Source organism: Trichogramma pretiosum, unplaced genomic scaffold, assembly GCF_000599845.2.
Source record: "Trichogramma pretiosum strain Unisexual culture from Peru unplaced genomic scaffold, Tpre_2.0 scaffold34, whole genome shotgun sequence".
NCBI classification, from domain to species: domain Eukaryota; kingdom Metazoa; phylum Arthropoda; class Insecta; order Hymenoptera; family Trichogrammatidae; genus Trichogramma; species Trichogramma pretiosum.
The window spans coordinates 795,508-820,584 of record NW_019641683.1 but is presented as its reverse complement, the minus strand read 5'-3'; the positions used below and the strand labels follow the sequence as shown (position 1 = coordinate 820,584).

At 37.4% G+C, this 25,077-nt stretch overlaps 1 protein-coding gene across 1 annotated transcript in view; it reads right to left on the bottom strand.

Annotated features, from left to right (window-relative positions):
* LOC106659935 (pyroglutamylated RFamide peptide receptor-like) overlaps positions 1–25,076 on the bottom strand; it is a 158,103-nt gene extending 133,027 nt beyond the window's left edge. The window contains exons 1-4 of the mRNA XM_014382756.2: positions 25,006–25,076; positions 24,349–24,436; positions 22,853–23,346; positions 4,698–4,840 (exon numbers count right to left, since the gene is read on the bottom strand). Coding sequence (XP_014238242.1) covers positions 4,698–4,840; positions 22,853–23,115 — 406 coding nt within the window. The 5' untranslated portion in view covers positions 23,116–23,346; positions 24,349–24,436; positions 25,006–25,076. The remainder of the gene's footprint in view (positions 1–4,697; positions 4,841–22,852; positions 23,347–24,348; positions 24,437–25,005) is intronic.
* Between the last annotated feature and the right edge of the window lies 1 nt (position 25,077).

Here is a 25,077-nt window from a genome sequence, read left to right as displayed (position 1 = left end):
TTGGCGCTATAAAAGGGCCAGTCTGGACGATAGAAGATCAGAAGCCTTCGGTTGGCGACTCACGGAGCAACTTATAAAGCTCTACGTTTTGCAACTTATCAAGCAGAAAGCATCTCTCGGCAAGGTATCAGCAATTTATAACGTGCGATCATCGCCGAAGCTGGTTAACTCAGTAGACATTTCTTACCCGCATTCGCGCGTATAGTGGCTCACTTGTTATAGTCTTTCGTAATGGATTCTGTAAATAGTGTATATAGTTATATTGTTAAATAAATTGTTATTGTTGAGTTAAACATAACTCCTCGTGTTGTAAATTACACGACCTTCTCCTTTTTTCAGGACGCGAGTCGAGTTTGCATTATATCATGAATTTAGTTTACTCGAGTAAATATGATATTTCTTGTTTTTTTTTTATTGAAATTCATTTGAATAATTCGAGTCATTTGTTCGCCAACCTACTAAGACGAGAGACAGCGGACCACAGGGAATCACAGCTCGTCACAGTGTTGTCAGAAAGACGCCTTAACTCGTTTGATGCGCGCCGCAACTCGCCACAGCGAGTCTGCCTTACCGGCCTAGGTAGTGTTGCCAACCTACAAATAATGTACGGCATAAAATGTATTTGCCAATCTACAATGAATGTAAAATTATTACGATAAAAAATTGTTCATGTGTCCTTAAAAACGACTTGTAAACTGAGAAATTTTATTTGTCACCATGGAGAAACGATTTATCGGGGCCATTATACGATATTTTTCCACAAAAACAATAAATGGTTCCATGCTGACGATTATGTTATTGAAGCTGTACAGTACAAAAATTTATTGAATAACAAAATAATTAAAAAAATTTATATTTTATTATTTATGAGAGACAAAATTAAAAGCATCAAAGTTTAATAAACTTTCAAATTTCATCATTGTCGTTTTATTATAAATGTTTTCAAACTACTTATATTTAGTATACCTACAGTTATGTGCATCAGTGAATATATTATATATTCTCTAACATATAAAATGAAAACTGCGTAAGTTTGGTACACTACCTTGGCCGGTAAGGCAGACTCGCTGCAGCCCGCAGCCGACGAGTTAAGGCATCTTTCTGAGAACACTGGCTCGTCATCTTGTCACCTTATATACCTATCTGCCTTCGGAGTAGGGAGAGATTGACGAGATGGCTAGCATCGAACTTTAACAAAAGTTCGATGTCTTTTCGAACGGTAGTCCTGAAAAGGTCGGAAACCGAAAAGAGTTTCAGAGTTTGCACTCTGCAACTGACAAGACGGCTAGCATCGAGCTTTAACAAAAGTTCGATGTCTTTTCGAACGGTAGCCCTGATAGGGCTGAATGCCGAAAGGTGTTTACAGAGTTTGAACTCTGAAGCTGGCAGAGCAACGTGCGTCAGTCTTGATAAGAAGGCCGGTGTCCTACGAAAAGTGGCCCTGAAAAGGACCTTGGCCCTGAAAAGTTGTCGTGTAAGAGTTCCAACTTTGTTAGTTGGCGAGCAGCGTGGGCCGGTTGGCCACCGAGATCCGATGTTGTTCTGGAGTCAACTCTGCAAAGGTAGGCTGGAAATCCCGTTGACTTCGTAGACTTGGCGGCGGTGACAGATCTGACTTGGCCTTACTGGCTATTTGCGGCTGGTTGGTCCAGGCCGCACTAGCCGAGTGACCGAAGTCGAATGACTGAAGCTCGAAGTGGCCGATACTTAAGCCCCAGCGGGGATACGTTGCTTGTGGGTGCCGGCGTTGCGCCACCTAACGGTCGCTAGTGAAGCTTCAGTGCAAAAGTGGGTGAGGAGGCTTGGAGAGGGGCGAGAAATAATACAATCGAGTATTTTAGTTCAACTCAGGTTTATTTACGTCTCTAATCCAAGCTCTCATGGGCGAGCGAGTTCTTACTCCGGCAAGTCCAAGAGTGAAACTGCGTGCCGAATCGAATTGGCGCCGCTTTTTATATCGCTGGCCGGTCGGCGCGCGAGCTGGCGGCGGCTAAATGGTGGAATGGGGATACGCACACAGGGGTCTCGTGCCGTGGTGCGGGTAACAAATTTTAATCTTGAAATAATCGTTAATAGGGAAATCAATGTAGCATAATAGATGCTCTCTCTCAAGCGCCTGTTATTCGGATTATAACGAGAATGTAATGTCACTGGGTGTGGATTCAAAAGAAATCAAAATATTATTATTTTCAAAGTCAGACGAAGACATTACAAATATTCTAAAAATTCTAAAACAACTTAAGCTAAACAAGTCGGAACAAAATTTATTAAGAGATTTAGTTTTATACGATGGAATTTCATGATATTTTATACGGCTAGGTATTATTCGTACACATGAAACTTGTACACGGGCATTTCTGTACACAAGTAAAATGTGTCCAATATTTGTACACATAATAGAAATTTTTTTTTTTAAATCAAAAAATTAAGAAAAATAATCGTAATCGTAATTTGAATTTAAAAAAAAAATTTCTATTATGTGTACAAATATTGGACACATTTTACTTGTGTACAGAAATGCCCGTGTACAAGTTTCATGTGTACGAATGATACCTTGTCTTTTATACAAGGGTAAAAATAATAATTTTTTACAAAACCGTGCGCACGTATGTCACCGATCTTGACGAGCTTTTGGTATGTTATAGTACATGGTAAAAAGGTCCCAAAAACAAAATTTTAGAAAAAATCTGAAAAAATTTGAGGTTATGTATTTTGATGTGCAAACTCTTTAAGGGGGGGGTAGGGTCTTGACTGAATTTCAAAAAAAAAAAATTTTTTTTTTTTATTTTGAACATGTAGTAAATCGAATTGATCTATAAATCATACACATAATTAATAGTTATTTGAAGAATATTCAGTTAAATTTTCAGCCCAAAATACTGAAAAATAAGGTGGCTACAGCAAATTTTCACATGCAACGTAAAAAAAATTCGGTGGACACCATCACTCAAAATCTACTCGACCGATCAACTTCATATTTTATACACTATTTAAGTAGATAATATATGAGGTAATGACGTCGAGATATTTTAAATTTTTGCATTTTTTAATGCTTTTTATGAACAAGTACGATGAATTTTTGCCTTCATTTTGTCGAAAAAGTCATTTTTTTCACTTCAAAATGATGCCAAAAACTCAAAAATCATTTTAAACGAAATATCTCGACGTCATTACCTCATAATTTATGTAGATAAATAGTGAGAAAAATTTGGAAAAAATCGGTCGAGTAGATTTTCAGTTACAGTGTCCACCGCAATCCATCTTTTTTTTTCAGTTTTGTGAGAAAATTTGCTGTAGTTAGCTTATTTTTCACTATTTTCAGCTGAAAATTTAACTAAATGTTCTTCAAATAACCATTTATAATGTATATAATTTATAGATAAATTCATTTTACTATGTGCTTAAAAAAAATTATTAAAATGCAGCTCGAAAACCATCGAACAAGACCCTACCCCCCCCTTAATAAAAGTCTTGTGTCAAACCTTAAACGTGTATCTCAGATTTTGGTACAGTTAGAGTTAGATAAGTGCCCGAGTATTATTTAAGAAATAGTCCCGACATAACAGTAACATTCAAAGCGTACCGATTGAGTTACAGCACCAGAGTCGCGTACACTTCTTCAGAACATCAGCGGTTACGGTCACAACCTCGGGCGAGGTTATTGAACTCATAAGTCACTTTCAATCAGTAAATTCATGAAGGAGGTCACAAAAAAACGTAAAATGAACAATAAAGTGTGCTTCAGTGTTTGTACAGGGTGACTTGAGGTTTCGGATCGGCACGCCCGATGTTGTAACCGTAACCATTGATGTTCTAAAGAAGTGTACGCGACCCTGGTGCCGCAACTCAATCGGCACGCTCTGAATGTTACGACAACCGAGATACACTTTGTAAAAAAGTAAAACGCTAGAAAACGCAAAAGAAGAAAAAATTTAACACGCAAAGTATACGAAAATGGCTCACGGAAACAGCTGTATCTCACTGAATGATCAAAATTTTGAAGTTCCAAAAAATGCAATGGAAAGGGGACAAAAAATCCTACTCGAAAATAAAATAAAAAATTTTCCGATTTTAAGACCCCTGTTGAGTCCCTAAGTATCATTAACAGCCACTTCGGTGTAAAAAATAACATCCAGTCTAATAGAAGAATATTACTATTTTCCATTTTTACGCAACTATGTGAAACGCACATTTTTGTGTAATCTTTCGAGGACCAAACATACTTGATGATATCCGAATTTTATGAATAAAATAATGAAACCCATATAGTCACGGCTTGGTGATTACGCTTGAACTACGTGATATGCTCTACAGGCAATTGTGGAACTTGTTCAGGTATCAATTTGAGTTGCGTGCGTGTGTAACAAGGTCAAGACAGACCATCACGAGTTTCCGAACGTTTCAGAGCTCTAGCTGAGCCGTATATGGTGAGAATTATTGGCTATCGAGAAAAGCTAAATTGATCTGTATATTCGAGTGTTCTGTCTTTTTTGTTAATTAAATATAATTTTAATATTTATTTAACTAAATTTTACGTGAATTCTTGACCTGTTAAGCCCTTTCTTAACATTACTTTATGCAACGGGTAGGGATATGCTTTTTCTGCTAGACGAAGAGTTGGCCTCACATACGCGCCGAAGCTACACATACGTTAGTTTATTAAAATATTAAGATACGCTTTATATTAATTTTCTTACCTTGAAGGTAGTAAAACAACTTGCACATAAATTCGCCGTAAATCCAAATAACTGATACTGCTTGACTAACTGCGATAGGCATGCAAATAAAGGTCACCAATAGATCAGCAATTGATAAATTGACAACAAAATAGTTAGTTACGCTAGAAAATATATATTAAGAATTATTAAATATATGATCTGCATTATACCTAGTTTTAAATTATAAAGTATCAAAGACCGCTGCCAATTTATTGGCAAAGAGCTTTGTTTAATCCAGGGAGTAATTATTGAGGAACAAGTAGAGATAAGGTGTACACACCATAAAAATTAACAATTGATATAGTTTATGATATTCACTCAATTTCTTCATTTCAATATTATTTCAAAGAATTCACAGAAACAATTATATGTGGAGTAGTGTGCGTTTTACTCGTCAAGTCGTCACCTTGAGTTAGACTGACTTGTTCTCTCATCAGCGGCACGCTGCCCCAAAAAATAATTCAATGTAGTTTCCAAATGTGTAACCCAAATTTTCTTACGATGTCTAGTTCCAAATTTTATTTTCAAGTGTAATCACATGACTTTCTCCATGAGGAAGTAAAAGTACAACTTTTCATTTTTTAGTCGTTAACTTTAATAATATTCGGTGAATCTCTATTTATTGGTCTTAAATTTAAACTTGGCTGCTCTGCTCACATTGTACCGAAAAAAAGTATAAAAGTTCCTTCATATATACATGAAAAAAAAACGGAAAAAAAATTTTCCCAAAAAAAAACCAGTTTACAACACGAAGCAGGCAAGACGTGTTCTGCTCGTGCTCCGTATTCTTGACCTTTTTACGAAGTGATACGCTGAATCAGTGTGCTTGTGTAAGTGCTCCGCGTTCACGGCGACGTGCCGCGTCTGTGCATGTGTGTGTGTGTGTGCAGCCCCGCCGCTGTGTGTGTGTGCAGCTGTAGCAAGCTGTATTGCGTTGTGTTAGTTGCGAGTGACAAGTGTTTCCCGCGCTCAGTACTATCGGTGTGAGCCACGCGCGCTGGTGTGAGTGCGTGCTTCGCGCCGCTGGGCCGGTACTCGTGCTGTTGTGTCGACTCGCATCGGGTCAGCAGTCATGTTCGACGGGCAGCAGGATCGGCAGGCGCCTACGTCGGCGGATCGTATCTCAAAGAAGAGCCGAACGAGAAGTAGTTCGCTGCCAGTGATACCGACGAAGATCGGGTCCACCCCCGAGATGATAGCGGCGGCCACCACGCGCTTAATCTTTAGCGCTCTTATGCTACCTGCCAAGGATTCCTCGCTCCCGACCCCCGCAGATTTTGCGACCGGGAGTTACGAAGAGAAGTGGAAAAAATTGACGACGAGAACAACAACGAGGTCAACGATCAAGACGGATTTTCCCTCGTTAACCGTCGACGTCAGCGTAAGCGTAATCAGCCGGCAGCAGCAGATGAATCTTCCCGCACCCGGCAACAGCTAAAGCCGCGGCCAGCGCCTCGTAGGGTTCATCATCAACCGAACGCAATCGTCATCAGAGCAAAGGATGCGTCTACGTATGCCGACATCCTACGAAAACTCAAGACAGAGCAGACGTTGCAGAATTCGGTCGGAAGCAGCATTCAAAACATCAGACGCAGTGCTGCTGGTGCCCTGGTGCTGCAACTCCGAAAAGGCGTAGACAATACCTGCTCCCTCGGCGCGGAGGTGGGCAAGGTTCTCGGTGACGTGGCCACTGCCAGCGCCATACAACAACACAACCAGGATCGAGATCAGGGACCTCGACGAGTGTGTCACCAAGAAGGAGATCGCCGAAGAGCTAGGCAAATCGCTGGGTGTTCCACAACTCAACGAAGAGGTAGTCAAGACGCTGGGGAAGGCGTAAGTGGGAACGCAGGTGGCTGTCGCAGCGCTGCCGGATGACCTGGCCACTATGGCGCTGAAACCCGACCACATACGGATTGGCTGGGTCAACTGCCACATCCGTGGTCGCGAGGATGCTCCGCGCTGTTACCGCTGCCGGAGCCCCGACCAAGTATCGGCCCGCTGTAAAGGACCTGATCGCTCGGCTCACTGCTTCCGCTGCGGACAAGCAGGCCATCGGATAAAGGACTGCAAGAACAATCCAACGTGCGTCTTTTGCGTGGTCGCTGTCCACGACCACGAGTCTACAAGCCAGTACTGTCCTCTCGCGCAAAAGTCCAACCAAGCCCACCGATGATGAGGATCTTACAGCTAAACCTCAATCACTGCAAGGCGGCCCAGGACCTCCTGAGCCAAACCATGCTCGAGCAGAGCATCAACGTGGCCGTAGTGTGCGATCAGTATGAGAACCTGATCCACCTTACTGGCTAACTGATGCCAACAGCCAAGCCGCGATCTTTTTTTTTTTTTTGAGAAACATATGTTTATTCATTCAAATAGTATTTGTTGTACATATAAATTTGGGGCTATAAACATAATACAAAGATGCCAATAATTAAGTCTTATTTTAAACAGAATGATCCATGTAAGATTCTCGCTGCTATTCATAGTCCAAGCCGCGATCTGGGCGCATGGAGGATGCCTTGAGCAGGAGCGCCCAGCAAGAACGCGTCCTTTTTTCACCTGGGCCCGAGTCAACGGTATCTATTTTTTCGGCGTCTACGCGCCGCCAAGGCTCGCTGATGCAGAATTTTCCGCTCTCCTCACCAACATCATCGAGGAAGCCTGGGGCAAGAGGCCGCTCATCGTCGCGGGTGATTTCAACGTCTGGTCAACGGAGCGGGGATACCGTGTGACGAGACAGCGGGCCACCGCTCTCCTTGACGCGTTCGCCACCCTTGAAGCCGTACTTCTAAATACCGGAGACACACCAACATTCTCCGGTCCACTGGGCTACTCGGTCATCGATCTCACCTTCGCCAGCGACACACTCGCTCCTCAAATTAGATCATGGACCGTAAGCGAGCTGATCTACACGCACAGCGACCACCAGGCCATCGTGTTTGAGATAAAGACCACCAGACCGCCTAGACCTTCGACGCGCCAAAGCTGCGAGTGGAATGCGCGCACTCTCGACACAGAGTGTCTCTCAGTCATGATGGCCGGGACCGAGGTTCTTCCTGGGCCTGCAGAAGAGATGGCAACGAGACTCATGGCTGCCATTACCAGTGCATGCGATGCGTCTATGACCAAGAGAGGTGGACGACGTGGCCATGGCGCAGTGTACTGGTGGACAAGCGAGATCACCGACCTTCGGCGCTCATGTCTGCGAGCGCGAAGGCTTGCCCAGAGAGCGCACGGTCGGACAAATGAAGACGCCTGCCGAGCGAGCTATGCCTCCGCAAGACGTTTTCTGCGCGCTGCTATCAAAACCAGCAAGCGCCTATGATGGAACAAACTGTGCGACGAGGTCAACGAGGACGTGTGGGGCAAACCGTACGAGACGGTCATGTGGGTCTCAGAGGTCCGAGAGTAAATTCTCCGAGCTCTTCGTCCCTGGTGCGCCGCATAGTGGCTGCCCTCTTCCCTCTTGAGAATGACGAGCCGGCTCTGCCACCACCGCTTCAGGCAGGAGCAATTGTGCCGGCCGTCACCTTGAAGGAACTCCGAAGAGCATACAAGAGGATCAAGGAGCACACTGCGCCCGGGCCGGATGGTGTACCAAATCTGTAGGGCGTGGGTTCGATCCCCACCGAGCGAATTTTCGAGATTCGTTTTTTCGCCTGGTGTAGTCGAGCCCGTGCCTGAGGTGGAGCGGGTACCACTCAAAAAAAAGACCCGGGCCACGTCATCAGCCTCCGAAGCTGTAAAAAAAACCCCGATCACTGTGCGAGCTGGGAACGAAGAGGATAACAAGAAGTAGGAGCCCAAGGCGAGGACTCACAAGGCTGGCAATAGATGGAGCACAACACTCCCATGATGAAGTCAAAAGCGAGAACCACACTCACAAGAGGGCGCCGGATGTTGGAGCCAAGGCTCTGCTGGAACGCATGATGGCGCCTGAAGCGAGAACCATACTCATAAGAAGACAATAGAAAAGGAGGATCAAATACTCACGGAGACTCGGGACTTGGCGTGGCGCTGCTGAGGGAGTAACACGTATATTCGTAGCTCTGAGAACGCAGTGAAAAAACACAAAATTTTGAGTTTTTAGAAAGGATAAGAAAAGAAGATAAGCAGTAAAGAAGGAATAAAGGAATAATAAAGCGAAGAAAAGAAGTTTGAGAGGTGAAAAGGCGAAGATAAGAAAGAAATTGGAAAGTAAAAAAAAGGCGATAGAGTGAGGTTAAGGTCAGGATGGCGGGAGTCGGAGACAAAGGAATCGTGAAGAATCAAGAGAAAACATGAAAGGGAGATGAAGAGAAAATCAGCACAAGAGGTCGTGGATTAAAAAACGAAGTGACTAAAAGAAACACGAACCAGCCTTCGATTGTGGACAGCATGAGGAGGAAAACGGTGACTTTTTCCACAAGCGCGAAGGACAGGATTCGGAACGGAGGTAAGGGAGGAAACAAGGGAGATAGTATTGTCAAGAAGCAAGAAAAAGTAGCAGAAAGTGACAGTAAAAATAATAAGGAAGAGGAGGATGAAGGTGAAATGGAACTCATGTACGAGAAGATGATGACGTTGACGGAACAAGTGGAGGCCCTCATGGAGAAGAGGAAAGAAGATGAGGTGATGTACGAAGGCTTGATGTATAAGAATGAGGCGTTAACGAACAAGGTGGAGAAATTAGGATACAGAGTGGAGTGCTTGGAAAATAAAGTTGTAGGTATGGAAAAGAAGATGTCTGAATATGAAGAAGAAGTAAAAGATTATAAGGAAGTTGTGGTGGACTTGTTAAACGAGAAAGTAGAGGAAGGTAGTGTAAGTGACGCAGCCAGCGGAAAGAGTGTGGCCAGCTCGTGGAGGTCCAGGTTAAGTGTAAAGAGCAGCACAAGCTGCATAAGTGGAATTAGTTTGTCGCAAAAAGAAGTTGTAAAAATGAAAAGGTTAGTAAGTGAGAAGGAGAGAGATGAGCGTGACTCAATATAGTAATAAAAGGTCTTAGAAACATAGGTGAAAAGATAAAGGATGAGATTGAGAAGTTTTTGAAGGAAAAGTTGGCAATTGAGGCAGGCTTGGATACAGCGTGGAGAAGTGGACAAGTCGTGGTTGGAAAATGTACAAGCTATGAGCAGAAGGAAATGATCATGAAGAACAAGGCAAGGCTGGCTGGTACGAGGATATATATAGAAAATGACCTGTCATTTGGGGATAGGAAAATTCAAGAAAAGATAGCAAGATTGGCGAGAGGACAAAGAGAAAAAGGAAAAGAAGTTAAAGTAGGACTAGGGAGAGTGATGGTGGATGGAAAATGGATAAGATGGGAAAGTGTACCTGAAGAGGAGCAAGTGAGTGAGAGGCAAGACAGAGGTAATGATGGACAAGAGACCATGAACAAGAGTTTTTAAAAGAGGCCCAGAAGAATAAGAAGAAGGAGGTGAAGAAGAGAAAGAAAAGCAAGAAAGGAGAGGAAGAGGCAGATGCGAGGAAGGAACAAGTAACAGAAGAAGAGTGTTTGAAGAAAAGGAACGTTGAGAAAGGTGGTATAAAAATGATGTGGTGGAACGTAGCAGGAGTATGGAACAAGGATGAAGAATTTTGGAATTATGTGACTAGTTTTGAGTGTATTTGCTTAGTTGAAACATGGCTGAAAGAAAAAGTATGGATGGCTTGGAAGAGAAAGTTGGACAGTGGATTTATGTGGTGGAACTTTGCAGCCAGAAGAGAGAAGAAGAAAGGAAGAGCAAGTGGTGGTATACTTATAGGCATAAGAAAAGAATGGATTGGTGGAAAAGAATGTGAAGCAAGAGAAGTAAGTAAAGGCGTAGTCAAAGTGACAATAGGAGAGGAAATGCAGGTGTACGCCATTTACAACCAAGGAAATTTGAGAGAAGTGTTGGTGTATTTTGAAAAGCAAGAGGAGGTAGTGAAAGGAAAAGTGATGATTGGAGGTAATTTTAATATAAGAATTGGTGAAGGTGAAAATATAGGGTTCAAGGAAAGCGAAGAAAGGAAGAGAAATAGCAAAGACAAGAAAGTAAGCAATGAAGGAAAGTTTATGTTGGAGGTTATTGGAAAGAAAGGTTGGAACATTTTGAATGGCAATTCAGGAAGAGACGAGGAAGGAGAGTACACATACACAGGAGGCAGGGGAGCATCAGTAATTGATTATGTAATAGTAAACGAAGAGGCATGGTTGGACGTAGCTGACTTTGCAATAGGAGTAAGGACAGAGTCAGATCATCAGTCGTTAGAGGTGGTGCTGTGTAGTGAAGAAAGTTATGTGAAGAAGAAAGAAGAAAGAAAAGTAATGAAGGTCATGTCGTCATGGAAGGAAGAGGATATTGTAAAATTCCAGGACAATATTGAAGAAGAAATGAGGCAGATAACAGAGGATAGGTGGACAAGTGAATCAGTGGAAAGCAATTGGAAAGAAATCAAGGATATAGTGAATAAGTCAGTCGTAAAAAAAGAAATAGCAGTAAAGAAGTGGAAGGTAGGACATAGAAAATGGTGGAAGTAAAGAGAACTACCTTGAGCAAAAAAGGAAATGGAGAAGGTTGTGCATAGAAAAGGAAAAGAGTTTCAAGGAAAGAGAGGAAGCAGCGCTAAGGAGTTTGAAGAACGAAGAACAGATATGGAAATTCCTAGGAAGAAGAAAAGGAAGAGCAAAAATTGAGTGTAACATAAAAAGTAGTGAATGGAGGAGAAGCTTCATGGATTTATTGGAAGAAACAGAGGAGTATCAAAAGGGTGAAAAAAGAAAGAAGGTACAGGATGAAGGTGAAAGGATAGGAGAAGAAGAGTTGAAGAAAATTATCGACAAACTAAAGAAAAGAAAAGCGCCAGGATTAGATGGGATACAAAATGAGGCTTGGAGCAATGCTGGGATGCTAAGGAAAAAGCTGAAAAGCTTATTAGACAGGATTTGGGAAGGAGAGGAAATCCCGGAGGACTGGAAGACAGCAATAATTGTGCCATTGTATAAGAAAGGTGATGTAGACAATCCAAGCAACTACAGAGGAATCTCGTTGTTGCTGACAGCTTACAAGATATATACGGAAGTAATAAAAGGAAGGCTAGTAGAAGAAATAGAAAGTAAGGAAATATTACCGGAAGGACAGGCAGGATTTAGGAAAGGAAGATCAACGATGGACAACTTGTTTACGATGAAGTATATTATACAGAGAGCAAAGAAGAATAAGGAAAAGGTGTATGCAGCGTTTATAGATCTGAAGAAAGCTTTCGACACGGTTAATAGAAAGAAGCTGTGGGAATGCCTGAAAAGAAATGGGATAAGTGAATATTTGATAGAAAGGATAAAGCAATTGTATGAGGAAACGAAAGGCAGAGTAAGGTGGGAGAACGAGGTATCTGAGGACTTTTGGACAATAAAAGGAGTGAGACAAGGCTGCATTCTGAGCCCGATACTGTTCTGTATCTATATAGCGGAAATGGAGAAAAAATTCAAGGAAAGGAATGTAGGCGGAGTAAGTATTGGCAGAAAGAGGATATGGTCATTGGCATACGCAGACGATGTGGTACTTATAGCAAAGAACAGGGAAGCTATGGTGGATATGCTGCAAGGTGTTGGAAGATTCTTCAAGGAGAGGCAACTAATACTGAGTGTGGAAAAAACGAAGGTGCTAGTATTTAACAAGAAGAGAAATCAGAAGGTGGAAAAATGGCCCTGGAATGAAGGTTACTTGGAAGAGGTAAGGGAATTCGAATATTTAGGAATGGTATTAAATGCTGAAGGTAATTTTAACAGTCATGTAGAAAAATTAGTGAAGAAAGGAATGGTGGCGGCGAAGAGTACGTGGGGACTAGGAGAAAGAAGATGTAAAGAAGATTTCGGAAGAAGGATGGTATTATTCAAGTATTTAGTGCAGAGTGTGATAAGCTACGGCGCTGAACTGTGGGGCTGGAAAGAGTGGAGAAAGTTGGAAAAAATACAATTAGACTATATAAGGTGGACATTAGGACTGGACTTCTGTACTCCAAGGTATATAATAGTAAGGGAAACAGGAAGGATTAAGATGCAAAGAGATTGGATAAGGAGGGCGATAAAATTTGAACAAAAATGTGCCAAGGCTGAAGAATGAAGACTGATAAAGATAGTATGGGAACAGCAAGTAAAAGAGGACCTGGATGAAGAGAGAAGAGAAGCATTAGGTAAACTAGGACTAAGTTACAGGTACATCGAACTTGCGATAAGAAATGGAATTAAAGTTGAAGAGGAAGTTGAAGGAAGGATGGTGGATATCATTAAGCAGGAGACAGAGGCAGCAGTGGATAAGGCCAGGTATAACAGTGACTATGCGAAAAGAAAAAGTTCAGAGATACCGAAATATTTAAGGACGTACAAGAAAGGAGTCGATATAAGGATAATGGCAAGAATAAGATGTGGTAACTTGGAGGAGAGGAATAGATTTTGGAAGAAAGGAGAAGGAAAATGTGTGCTGTGCGGTGAATCTGACGGAAGCCTAATGCATTTAAGTAACGAGTGTAAAGAAGTAGTGGTAAATAGAGATGGAGAAAATGTAAAAAAGTGGAAAACAGAAGAAATTGTGAACCCTGAAGGATGTAGAGAAGTCGTCAAACTGTTCAAAAAGATAGACGCAATGATAAGAAACAGCAGAGAGAAGAAGGAAGAGGAGATAGTGAGAAGTACGGAGACAGACGAAAAAAAGGCGTGAAGTAGACAAGGCAGTGGTGGAGGAGAACCAGTATTTGGAAAGTTAGTGTAAATAGAAGGGTGATAGAAGAAGGAAAAAGTAATAATATAAGGAAAAAATGTAAGAAATAAAGGTATTATGTACAATAAAGAAATGTAAAAAAAAAAAAATGTAAATAGTAGAGTGTAGATGGTAGAGTATGAGGTATAGTTGTAAGGTGATATTGTGATGAAAAATTCTGTGATTATGTTAATTGTATGTAAATTTTTAAGGTAAATGTAAGAATTTGTAAAACATGTATGTATTTTGTGTTTTTGTTATGTATAACACATGTAAAGTTCATTTCTGGGCCAAAAAGGCTGAAATAAATGAAATATATATATACTCACGGAGACTCACAGGGTAGCGCTGGAAGCGAGAACCACACTCACAAGATGTAGCCGACAGGGCAAATGGGGCACTTGCCATCGGCTGCAGAAGCGAGAACCACACTCACAAGATAGCACTAGACAGCGAGTTCTAAAAGATATCTAACTCAGGAGGAGATGCCAGCAATGTGTGACCACGCAGTAGACGGCTCTGAAAAAGGGGATACGACAATCGACGATGGCATCGCGCAGGATCGGAGATTCACCAAGTAGAAAAAAAGATGAGTCCCTGAACCCCTAATCGTCGCATATCGCTTGTAACGGTGAAAGTTACGAGTGAAGAGAGTAAATAATTAGTAATCAATGAAGTAATAAATATTGCTATGGTCGCGTTAGCAAACAGATCCAGTTACCTAAAGGAAATAGGGGGGGAGAGTGCACAGACAAACAAGTAATACGAAGGGATTAAGTTTAACCAAAAGAATAATTATTAATCATAAATGAATAAATGAGTCAATTACAGCCGTGCTTAGGACGGCAATTTGTTACAGTACCACGGCCGCGCAAGTGTTCGGCTAAACCGGCGAATGAAAGTCGCAATGCAAATGAGAGAAAAAAAGTCAGTAAACTGGCACTTACAATAGCTGCCTCCAACTGTGATTCCCGCTGTTCAATCCACGACGTTGGATTCCGGGCCGCTCACACACACTCGTGTGTGACTGTAACTTTTCTCGCTTCATTAAATTGAAATTTGTTAGCACTTAATGGCCTGAATAATATAGCTGATAAACGCTACAGTAAAAATTATTATAAAATTTTTTTTTTTTTAAATAGCTAATTCAAATTTTACATTTTATCCGCACTGATTTTGCACAGATTCTGCAAAGAATCATAACTCATTCCGCACAAAATCTACGTTGAGAATTTCTAAAATTTTCGCTGCTAAAATTTCACACTTATTCCACGCTTTACATTTTATCCGCACTGATTTTACCCTGATTCAACGCAAAATCTTAGTTTATTCCACACAGAATCAGGAGGTGTAGATTAAGACTAATTCTCAGTGTGAAATCAGTATGAAAACTGTACGGTTTCATTGTATATTCACCAGCAATTCAACTGCGAAATCCGTCCGGTATCATTACTGATTCGTTACGGATGCTTTCAGTAGGGGTGCGAGTGTGTGAGTGGGTTGTATGTGGACAAGGCGACAGTGCGACACTACACGCATGAGTCTCTCTCCCCACAGCACGAGCACACGCGTTACTCTGCCGCTATCACTCTACTGCGACCCTCTGAGCAGAGCTCATCTTGCGAATTTCAATTACCTTTGTTTCCTTTCTTACATCCTAAAGTTACACATTTATCGTTTTTGTGTTTCGTTTTTCTTTTGAAGGGCAGATTACATAGTGATACACAATTTTGTTAATACAATAAAGAGATCAACAGTTCAAGTGAACTTTACAGTGTGTGATACACTGCCGTTCGATCACTTTTGCCATACCTGAACGAAAAGTGAGTTAACTTCAAAGTTTTATAACTCAGCCAATAAAGATCGTATCAAGATTTTGAAACGACCAGTTGAAAGGTATTTTCAAGCCCTTTCTAACCATGTATATTAGTATTAGGATTATTCGTTATTTCACTAATTGCCGTTAACAGTTAACAAGTCGAAAATAGTATATTTTGTAACAAGAACGCGAAGCAGTTGACTCATCCAGGAGTTGTTTTCACCCGAGCGCAGCGAGGGTGCAAAGACTCCTGGGTGAGTCAACTTCCTCGCGGACTAGTTACAAACGATATTTTTTAACTTTGCTTGCGAGAAACTAGGGTTTTCTGCCGCTTTAAGGTTAGAAAACCCGTGTTTCGCGCACGCAGTGTTGAAAAAAAGTTTTTCTGGTCTTTGCTATTTCTGCAGTCAGTTTAGTATGAAGACTCGAAGAAACATTCTGAGCCCATAGATTTGTAGGTTTTTTCAAGACCTTTAAATCCTTTTTTTTAAAAGGGTCCTGCGGACTTTTTTCGCAAAGATACAGCCCTTTTACTGCAAAACGACACTTTTTTTCATTCGTGTGTACACGGTTTTGTGAACGAGATGGAAAAAAATTTTATTTATAAAAAAGTTTCGTTTTTATGTGTAGAACAAGAAAAAAGTGCTATGGATTGATTTTTTAGAAATTTTATTTTTTCGATTTTTCTGCATTTTCGAATTAATCGAATTTTTATGTCCACCTGCTTATTATCTCAAACAAGAACAATATTTTTGTTAACAAATCGATTAATTAATCATTCATAGTTAACATCATTCATATTATTTCCATAATTAATTGATGTTGATTCTACTTCCATCAAAACACTTTCAGAGGATTTTTTTTTATGAATCAGCTTTTTTCTAGACTTATTTTCAGAGGGTTTCTTGGCAATTGTTCTTGATTTCTGATCAATCAGACAAGTTTTATACTCTTTGGACGTAATTATTGCTGCTTCACCTTTCGCTCTTGCCTTTGGTTTATCACTAGTTTTTGTTGGGGGTTCAACGGAGATAATTTTTGCAGATGATTCCTGTGGGCTTTCTCTTGAATTTATGCTATCGTTGGAACTAAAATTGATTTGTTTTATAGCAGCTGATGTTGCATTTAAGTTATGGCCTGGTAAAAATTTGTTCTGCAAATGAAAATTGCATTTAAAAGTTATTTAGGTATGAGTAAATAAAAAAATATTTGAAAATGAAAAACTTACTGCTGCATCAATGAAAATTTGCATAGCGTTTACAGCATTTTTAAAGACCCGTAAAGGTAAGTGAATAATAGGCTCATAACCATTTATTTCTTCAGAAAGAGCAGTCGCATCAAGTCCAACAAGTTCTTCTGTTTCATTAACTTCATGTAACATTTGTTCATAGTGAGAAATTCTGCAATTATCTGTAACAGTAGGACGTTACTTAAAAAAGTATTTTTGTCTCTACATACATAAACACAACATACAAAGTAAAATACAAAAATCTTAGCTTACCTATTGAACTGTCACTGACTGGAACTTGGAGAGGCATTCTTTCCAATAGTAGCAAAATCTTCATCGTCAAAGACATCTCTATTAAAAGGACAAATTCCACACTTTTTGAATGAGTTTAAAGCAGTTTCAGCTTTAACAGCTTTGGCGAAGGCTCTACTTAATATGCTAAAAACGTGCTGTGTCTTTACAAATGTCTGTTTTTGCATCTTAATAACTTCTTCTGCATAGTAGGTGTTCATTGGTTTCATGAACCCTCCATCAAGGGGTTGAAGTTTATGGGTAGTGTGAGGAGGGAAGCAAACAATCACAATACCATTCTGCTCAGCGAGCTCTATGATCTCCAAGTTTTTCACATGAGTGGCGTGTCCATTAAGTAGCAGCAGTACAGAATTGGCAGGCGATGCTCTTGAAAATTCCACAAACTTTTTGAACCATCTGGTAAAGATATCTTGCTGCATCTACCCTGATTTGTGGAACTCTGCCCACGATCCTGGATATTTTCCAACTAAGAAATCTTTATTGGGCTTGACAAGTGAAATTATAACCATTGGTCTTTCCCCGCTCTACTGCTGTGTACGAACCAAGCCTTCCTCTCTTTGCCACTATGCGTGAAGATGATTTAAGGACTACTGAAATCTCTGTCTCGTCGACATTATAAATATTCTCTGGGGGAAATTTATAATCATCATCCAATTTTTTTAGGATATCAAAAAACTTTCCAACAGCCACTTTATTAAAACCATGAGCCCTTGCTGCTGAAGTATGCTCTCCTTTTCTATGAGACAAACCATGCCTTTCCATGAACGAGTTAAGCCAATCTTTTCCAGCCATACCTGAAACACAACAGAAAACCATCAATACAAATTTATCATCATTAGTATTGAATCGGTGAGGTATGCCTAGCTTCACAGCAAAATCAAAAGCAAGTTTCATGACATCTCGAGAAGTTAAACCATGGAGTTTGGTCCCCATATTCTGAATATAATTACTCAGAGCCATTTCTTGATCAAGTGTATATGTCCTTTGGTATCCATCTACAGAGAACTCAGAAACATTAGCAATTGAATTAGAAATAAAAAAAAGCATAATGATTACTTACATGGTTTAATTTCTAAAGCTGCATGAATATTATTTTTGACTTTAGCCTCATTCAACTTGATTTGCAAGGTTGATCTCGGTATGCAAAATTCTTTTGCTGCATAACTCACAGAAGTACCTTGCATTGCAAGTTCCACCGCCTGGTACATGCACTCATCACTCCACATTCTTTTTGTGTTCTTTTTTTTGTAATGTCGAACCATGTCGCACAACTATTTGTTTAAACTTTTGTCTAAAAAATTGTTTGCGAATCGAGGTTAGGTACGCAATGCGTGTACTGTTATCGACAGGTGCCGCGCGAATGATAGTTGCGAATCAGTGTGCTAAATATGCCCCGCTTTAATTGCCAATCTTGCCCCATTTTTCAAACTTTTTCAAACTAATGAAAATAATGTATAAATATAAAAATTAAAAAAATAAAAAATTGCCGGTTCAAGTTTGAAAGTTGTTCTACCAAAAAAAATTTCATCGTAAGATTTCATCCATTTTTGGTCAAATGGCAGCCAATCGAAATAATCAGAAAATGCATAAATTTAACTAATTATTATAATTCAATTATTGATTGCCTAAAATCACGAAACATAGAATTTTTTTTTTATTTTATTAAAGAGTACGTATTTAACTAACGGCTCAAATTTTTTCAGATTTTTTTCTTCTCTAGAAAATTTTTTATTCAATGTTAAAAACTGTCCGTACTTCCACGCTTGCCCCGGTCTCTCCTACTGTGCGTCCCAACCCTTGCCACCACGACACTGCGATTGTCGAGCTACCGCCGTTACACAACAAACCAAAGAGCAAGCTCCAGAACACGCCTACGAGTGCACTCTGTACCTCACAACCCGTTGAGCGAACTCCGAAACAGATCTGCAAGCGGTTAAAAGTAAGAGATAACTATTGGTACATGCGAGCGAGCGATTGACCCTATTTTATCCCTTTTCACCGTGGATTGTGAAGTTACTTGTATTGAATTGTGAATCACGCGAATAGTTAATAAATCGAGCACATTAATTTAATAATTAAATATATGGCTGAATAGTTTCCTACTATAACCTGCCCATTTCAGCACTCGAAATTCTCAACGAGGAGATTACTCGCCGACCCACGGCGCACGAGGTTCACCATTGAAAGTAAGTGACTCGCCGAGCATTTCACTCGACGAGTAAGTATTTTGTAGCCCGGAATCAATATCCTCGTAGATTCACGCTGTGCGAACTAGCCGGTCATAATATTGAATTTATTCCCCGTTACATAATTGGCAGGGAAGGAAAACGAGCTTTCGGTCAGAGGAGGAGAAATAGTATATGACTGCCCTAGGCCGGGAAAAACAGAAAAGTCCCTAGGCATGTGAAATAAATCTCCAACCACTTTCCAAATTTTTTTTTGTGTACTTTTTCTTTATATTCAATCGTTTTCGAGTAAAAAATGAGTTATGTTTTATATGAATATGAGTTATTTTTTGTTTGAAGGAGTGGTTCGAAAGTTCCATAAAAATTCCCTGAGATACTTTGATGGTCGTGATCACCTCTGATCATGTTTATATCGTGATTCCTTAGCGGTAACATCGCTAAAAAAATCGAGAAATTGATTTTTTGCAAAAATTTTTACGTTTTTTTTGTTAAAAGAGCTATAACTTTTTTACTATCTAAATAATCAAAATTTTGAGCCTAGTTTCCGAAAGGGCATTAAATTTTACATTGAAATAGGATCGTGCCAAATTTTTTAAGGCCTAAAACTACAAAACAATCGCTGCAAAACCCAACAAAATAATCAAGAATTTTGGTCGTCAATGGATTAAGCCTTAAGGTACATTTTGAACCAGTTTTCTATGGATAATATGACCTTTGAAATCCCGGTGCTCTAAATTTTAATAAAAAATACATAAAGTGTTATTAATTCTATACTTTATTACAGATTATAATTATATTTATTACAGATTATAGTATTGTTAACTTAACTCCTAATTTGATCTTGTAAACCATATTAATCCCTCAAAAAATTGTGAATATTCTTTTATTATCCAATCAATTAATAGTATAAAGACCAGTTTATAAGAGTTTAACGTTAATAATTTAATCGCAGATTAGAAAATCATATTTAGGCTATTAAATTAAAATAAAATTATTCATATCATACCCTAGACGGTTGTATGTACGCAAGCTCGATAAAATAAAATTCACATTTTTTCAATGCTTTTTAATTCTTATCTTATAAACACATAGCTTAAATAATTCTTTGAAAATTGCACGATCGCTTCATTTTGTCACACCTAAATATTTACTCTTCTAGCTAAGAATATGAGAAATTTTTTATGATTCATAAAATAGCAATCTTGTCAGTTACCACATATAATTAATTGAAGCTCTAAACTTAATTAGAAATTTTTTTAGCGATTGTATTCTTTTTTTTTAATTACAACCACAAACAATCTTTTTTTTCTGAAATCAATCACATAAAATATTATGTCGCGGCAGCTTGGCCATCATAAGAAAGAAAAAATTTTCTATTTATGATAGTTTCGTGTGAAACAACTACAAAAAAAGGCAAACTTATAAAGTATAATGATGGGATTCGAATTGATTCATTCATTCCGATTATTCAGTTTATACTGAAATTAAAAAATATTTAAAACACGAAAAAGTATTTTAAGAAATTTTAATAATTTAAATAAATACAGTTTCTTGCAAAGCATTTTTTCAGGCCTTAAAATATGTAAGCGTTTTTTAAGAAAAAACCTTTATATGGTTTTATAAACTATTATGAATTATTAGGTTTTGAGATCATATAAAAGTTTGTATAAAAATGCAAATTTATAAATTTTTTTTAAAGTTTCTGAAAGTTGATAAAAGTATATTAAAGTTTATAGTGTTAGTGGAAAATTTTAGGGATATTTTCAATCAATTTCAATGAAACCGTAAATGAGTCTTTGAAAATTAAAAGCTTAAAAATTTAATGAAATATACATAGAGTAACCTAATTTTCGTATGGATATAAATGAACGATGAATCATCTGAATAAACAGATATTTCTATGTGTGAACCCGGATATAAAATTTGTTATTTCAGTGAAATTATTTTACGGAAATTATAATATGCACACATTTGCTTCAAGTTCGAAATATATTTGAAAAGACCACGACACTTTTTCAACTAGCATGATAAATAGTATTTATACTGAATATTTTTATGTAAGGAGAATTTAAATTTAAGCCTTTGTATACTGCAACATCCGTGCGATAATTAAGATAAAATTCAATTAGATTAGTAAATAGGACGTTTTAGTTCAAAAATAAAGGCTTGAAATGCACAAATTTAACGAATGAAACAGTTTTAGAATATATCGAAGAATACGAAAAGAAATTTTTTGTGGTACACGGACGGCCTCACGCCTCATATTTATCGAGTAATATCTAGAGAAAATCAATAAACGCTTTTTTGGGAAAACAACTACACTATATCGATAAAAAATGTCCACCCTTTTCCATCTAGACTAATTAAAAAATCTTAAAATTATAGTTTTTGAGATATTCGAATTTGTAAGTTTATGCCAAATTTTTCCAAGAAAATTGGAAAATTATCGAAAATTATACACGATCATCATAAATTTGACGCAATTCCCCATCGAAATCATATGTCACTTATTTTTTGTGGTTGTATTTAGGGGTTTTCCTGGAGAATTAGAAATTGGGCGATTTCACCTAATAATGCCGCGCGAGCGTATCATTGGAGCCTCGACGTGAAATGGCTCATATATAGACTTCATCGATCAATTATCTTTTATCGACAATCATCTAATACACTTAACGCTTGCACGTACCACTTAGAGGGTTCGAAAGGATGATAGTGCAAGTTGTTGTCTCATTTTTTTAATGGAAGAAGAGAATATGACTGGGTAGAAGGAAGGATTCACTAGGATAGGGTGTGTATCATTTTATTTCATCTGATTGACATTTACTTTTTTTAAACCTCTGATTTTGATGCATCCCATTGTCGACATTATTAAAGAGAAAAAGATTATATTTTTGAAAGATCACATATTTTACTCCTTAAATTTTATAAATTGTTGTAATGTTTAAGAAAATCCATTTAAACAGTTACCTACTACATTTCCATTTAGCAAGATAAGTTTTTACCATCAGTAGTACTATTTGGAAAGAATCATAAAAAAATATTTCGGCCCTTATTCTTCTTGTACGAAAATTCGCCACGATAATACACGTCACGTGCCATGCGCGGGCGGTCGAGCGTCGCGTAAATGTTGTTAAAGCTGTTAATCATTACTCAAAACAATCTGAAAAATTCCCAAACTTGTTCAGATATTGATTTTCAATGTGGTATAGTTTTAAATATAAAATTTAAAAATAAATATTACAACTTTTTTATTCGAAAAAATATTCAGTACTTGACGTTATTTTTATTTAAATATTCGTAATTTTGTTTATTTATTAATTAAAAGTAAAAAATCAGTGTCATGACATTTTTTGCTAGATAACCTGTAGTACATCGCGTTAAAATTTCAAATCAAATTTCACAACTGAGCTGACATCGTGAATTGTGGTAAAAATGTTTTAGATATGAAACTCTAAATTCTGACGTTTTCAGACGTTACATCATTGTACTTTTTAATTCTAATCAAACTAAAACAGTAAAATTCGTGTATGGTTAATACATTTAAATCATGTTCTGCGTAAAACATCGTTTAAGTAGAGTTCGATAATTGAATTAACATCAAACACATTCTTAAACATTTTTAACATTTCAAAAAATAATGTCACATGGTATGCTAATAAATAACATTTTATCAAACAAATCGGCGCGTCAACACGATTGAATTTTTTCAGTAATGTGTTGAAAAAATGTGTAAGCCCTCCTCTCTAATGTTACAGTTCGTGGATAATTTTTTTACATTTATTAGATCTGAATATTTTCGGTTTTTGAAAATTTCTAACAAAAAAGTAAACATTTTTAATCGAAAGTAATGAAAAAGTTTTTCTCACCTACGCATATGTCGATACTTGTAAACCACAACAATAACTAAAATATTGGCAACTACGGCGATAATTATAACTGGTATGTATAATAAGATAAGAATATAATTAATTTCTCCATAAAATTCTTGATAAAAATTATTTAAAATATCTATTATTGTTTGCAGATCAAAACTGTTATTATGTAATTTTTGATGTTGCGATAATGTATGAAGGTGGAGTTCAGACTCAACATAATTTGCGGACCTATTTAAAATTCCTCTGTTCCCCATTATTCCGCTTGAAACTTTTTTAATTACACTATATAAGCTGGTTATAAACTGTACAGCAATCAATTTTTGAAAATTTACGGTTTTTTTCCAATTTTTTCATTTTTCATGGGTTTATTATTCAACTTCTTAAATTCAGTAACCACGTATGGAATCATTGATAATGCTGACAATTTATACACAATTATTTCTTTTATCGCTGTCCTTCTAATTTTATATTTTGACTACATAAACCTGAAAATATCAAATTCTAGACAAACTTTATCAAATCAATAATATCTTATTTTTACGTATTCATATGAAGATTTCGAAATAGGAACTAAAAAAGTTATAGCTAAAAAAAGTTTACTTGTACAGAAAAGCGCTAAATCCTCAAATACATTATAGTAATAAAGTATTTTCGATAAAGTGTCGAAATTAAATGAATCTGAAAGTCTTTATTTTCACATTGATATTAGCACCCTAGATAAAAATTTAATTTGCTCCTTGATATTTGCTCTCAATGACTCAGTAATAGTTTTTAATTGAAAAACTGAACTTTATCTTTAAGTCAAAATTAAAATTTTCAAAAGCAAAACACGTCTGATGATACAAGTTTGACAATACACGGTAAATGTCAAAATATAAATTATGTAGAAAAAGAATCCTTAAAATTTTATGAAAATTTATCTAAATTTGTTATCATTAAAAATTTGAATTTTTGAAAGTATCATTCATAGAGGAAGTAAAATTAAATGCCTTGAATCGAAACATTTAAATGCTACATTATACAAATTGTTCCATTTTTAAATGAAGGTATTTGAATAATTTAAAAACTATTTGACTATTAAGAAATATTCATTTGAATTATACATTAAACTTACTGATTATAAGTATGTATGTGAATTGTAAAAAAAAAATGTTACCCTCACAGATGTAAACCAAAATTCACCATTTATTGTTCCAAATTTTATAGCAGTTTTAAATTCATTCAGCGCTACGTTGAGACAAAAATAATTTCACACAGTTGTATCAAATTATTTTAAAATAAACGTGTACTTTTTGAGTTTGTGATACCTTAAAAACCAAAAATTTAAGATCGGCGAAGAGTTTTCAATTTTGTAATCCTTAAATTTGTAATAAATAGTAAAACATCGATTTTAAAGTTAAAACTCGTATAATTTTTTTTTATGCAACTTTTTTCATAAATGAATGACTTATTTACAATATACTTTCTTACAATATTAATTAACTTACTTATATTATATTTGAATGGATGAACGCTTCGACTTATAACTCAGCTAGTTTAATCCGAACTGACGAGCTTTTCATTCCATAAAACCACCTGCACATATAAAGAAACAGGGCGCAAGCGTCATTTCTATTTCAAGTCTACTGTTGTCTTAGAGTAAGTTTACAATGAACTCACAACTACACCATTAGTTTGGAAATTGAAATGTACTCTAATGAATAGATTAAAAGATTTAGTGCATCCAATAAATTGACGCACTTCTTCTAACAATACAGAAATCAAATATTTTCTATTAATTTTTGTAGATATCTATTCTTTTTACTTAAAAATTGAATGTTCTAAAAAATTAATTCACGAAAAATATTATCAATGCTAAAAAAGGTGTTATAAAGTTTACAAAGTATTAACACAATTCTCTAAATTGCCCATTTTCTAAAAACATGTAAACTTATTGAGATTACGAAAACTCGCGCTTTTCTATATACTTAGATTTATATAGAAAAAGTGCTAGTTTTCGTCAGTAGCGTCGATTTAAGAGAATCAACAGTTTTAATTAAAATCACTGCATATCTCAGATTACATATGTCAAAACATTTCCATTAATTAAAGTACCAAATGTGAAATGAGTGCAAGTTGAATTCATAAATTAGTATCATATTTACCGCGGCTACAAGCCAATCTGTTGTTAGCAGAAGAAATTTCTCACTTGCAGATAGTTATAGGTAGTTAAAATG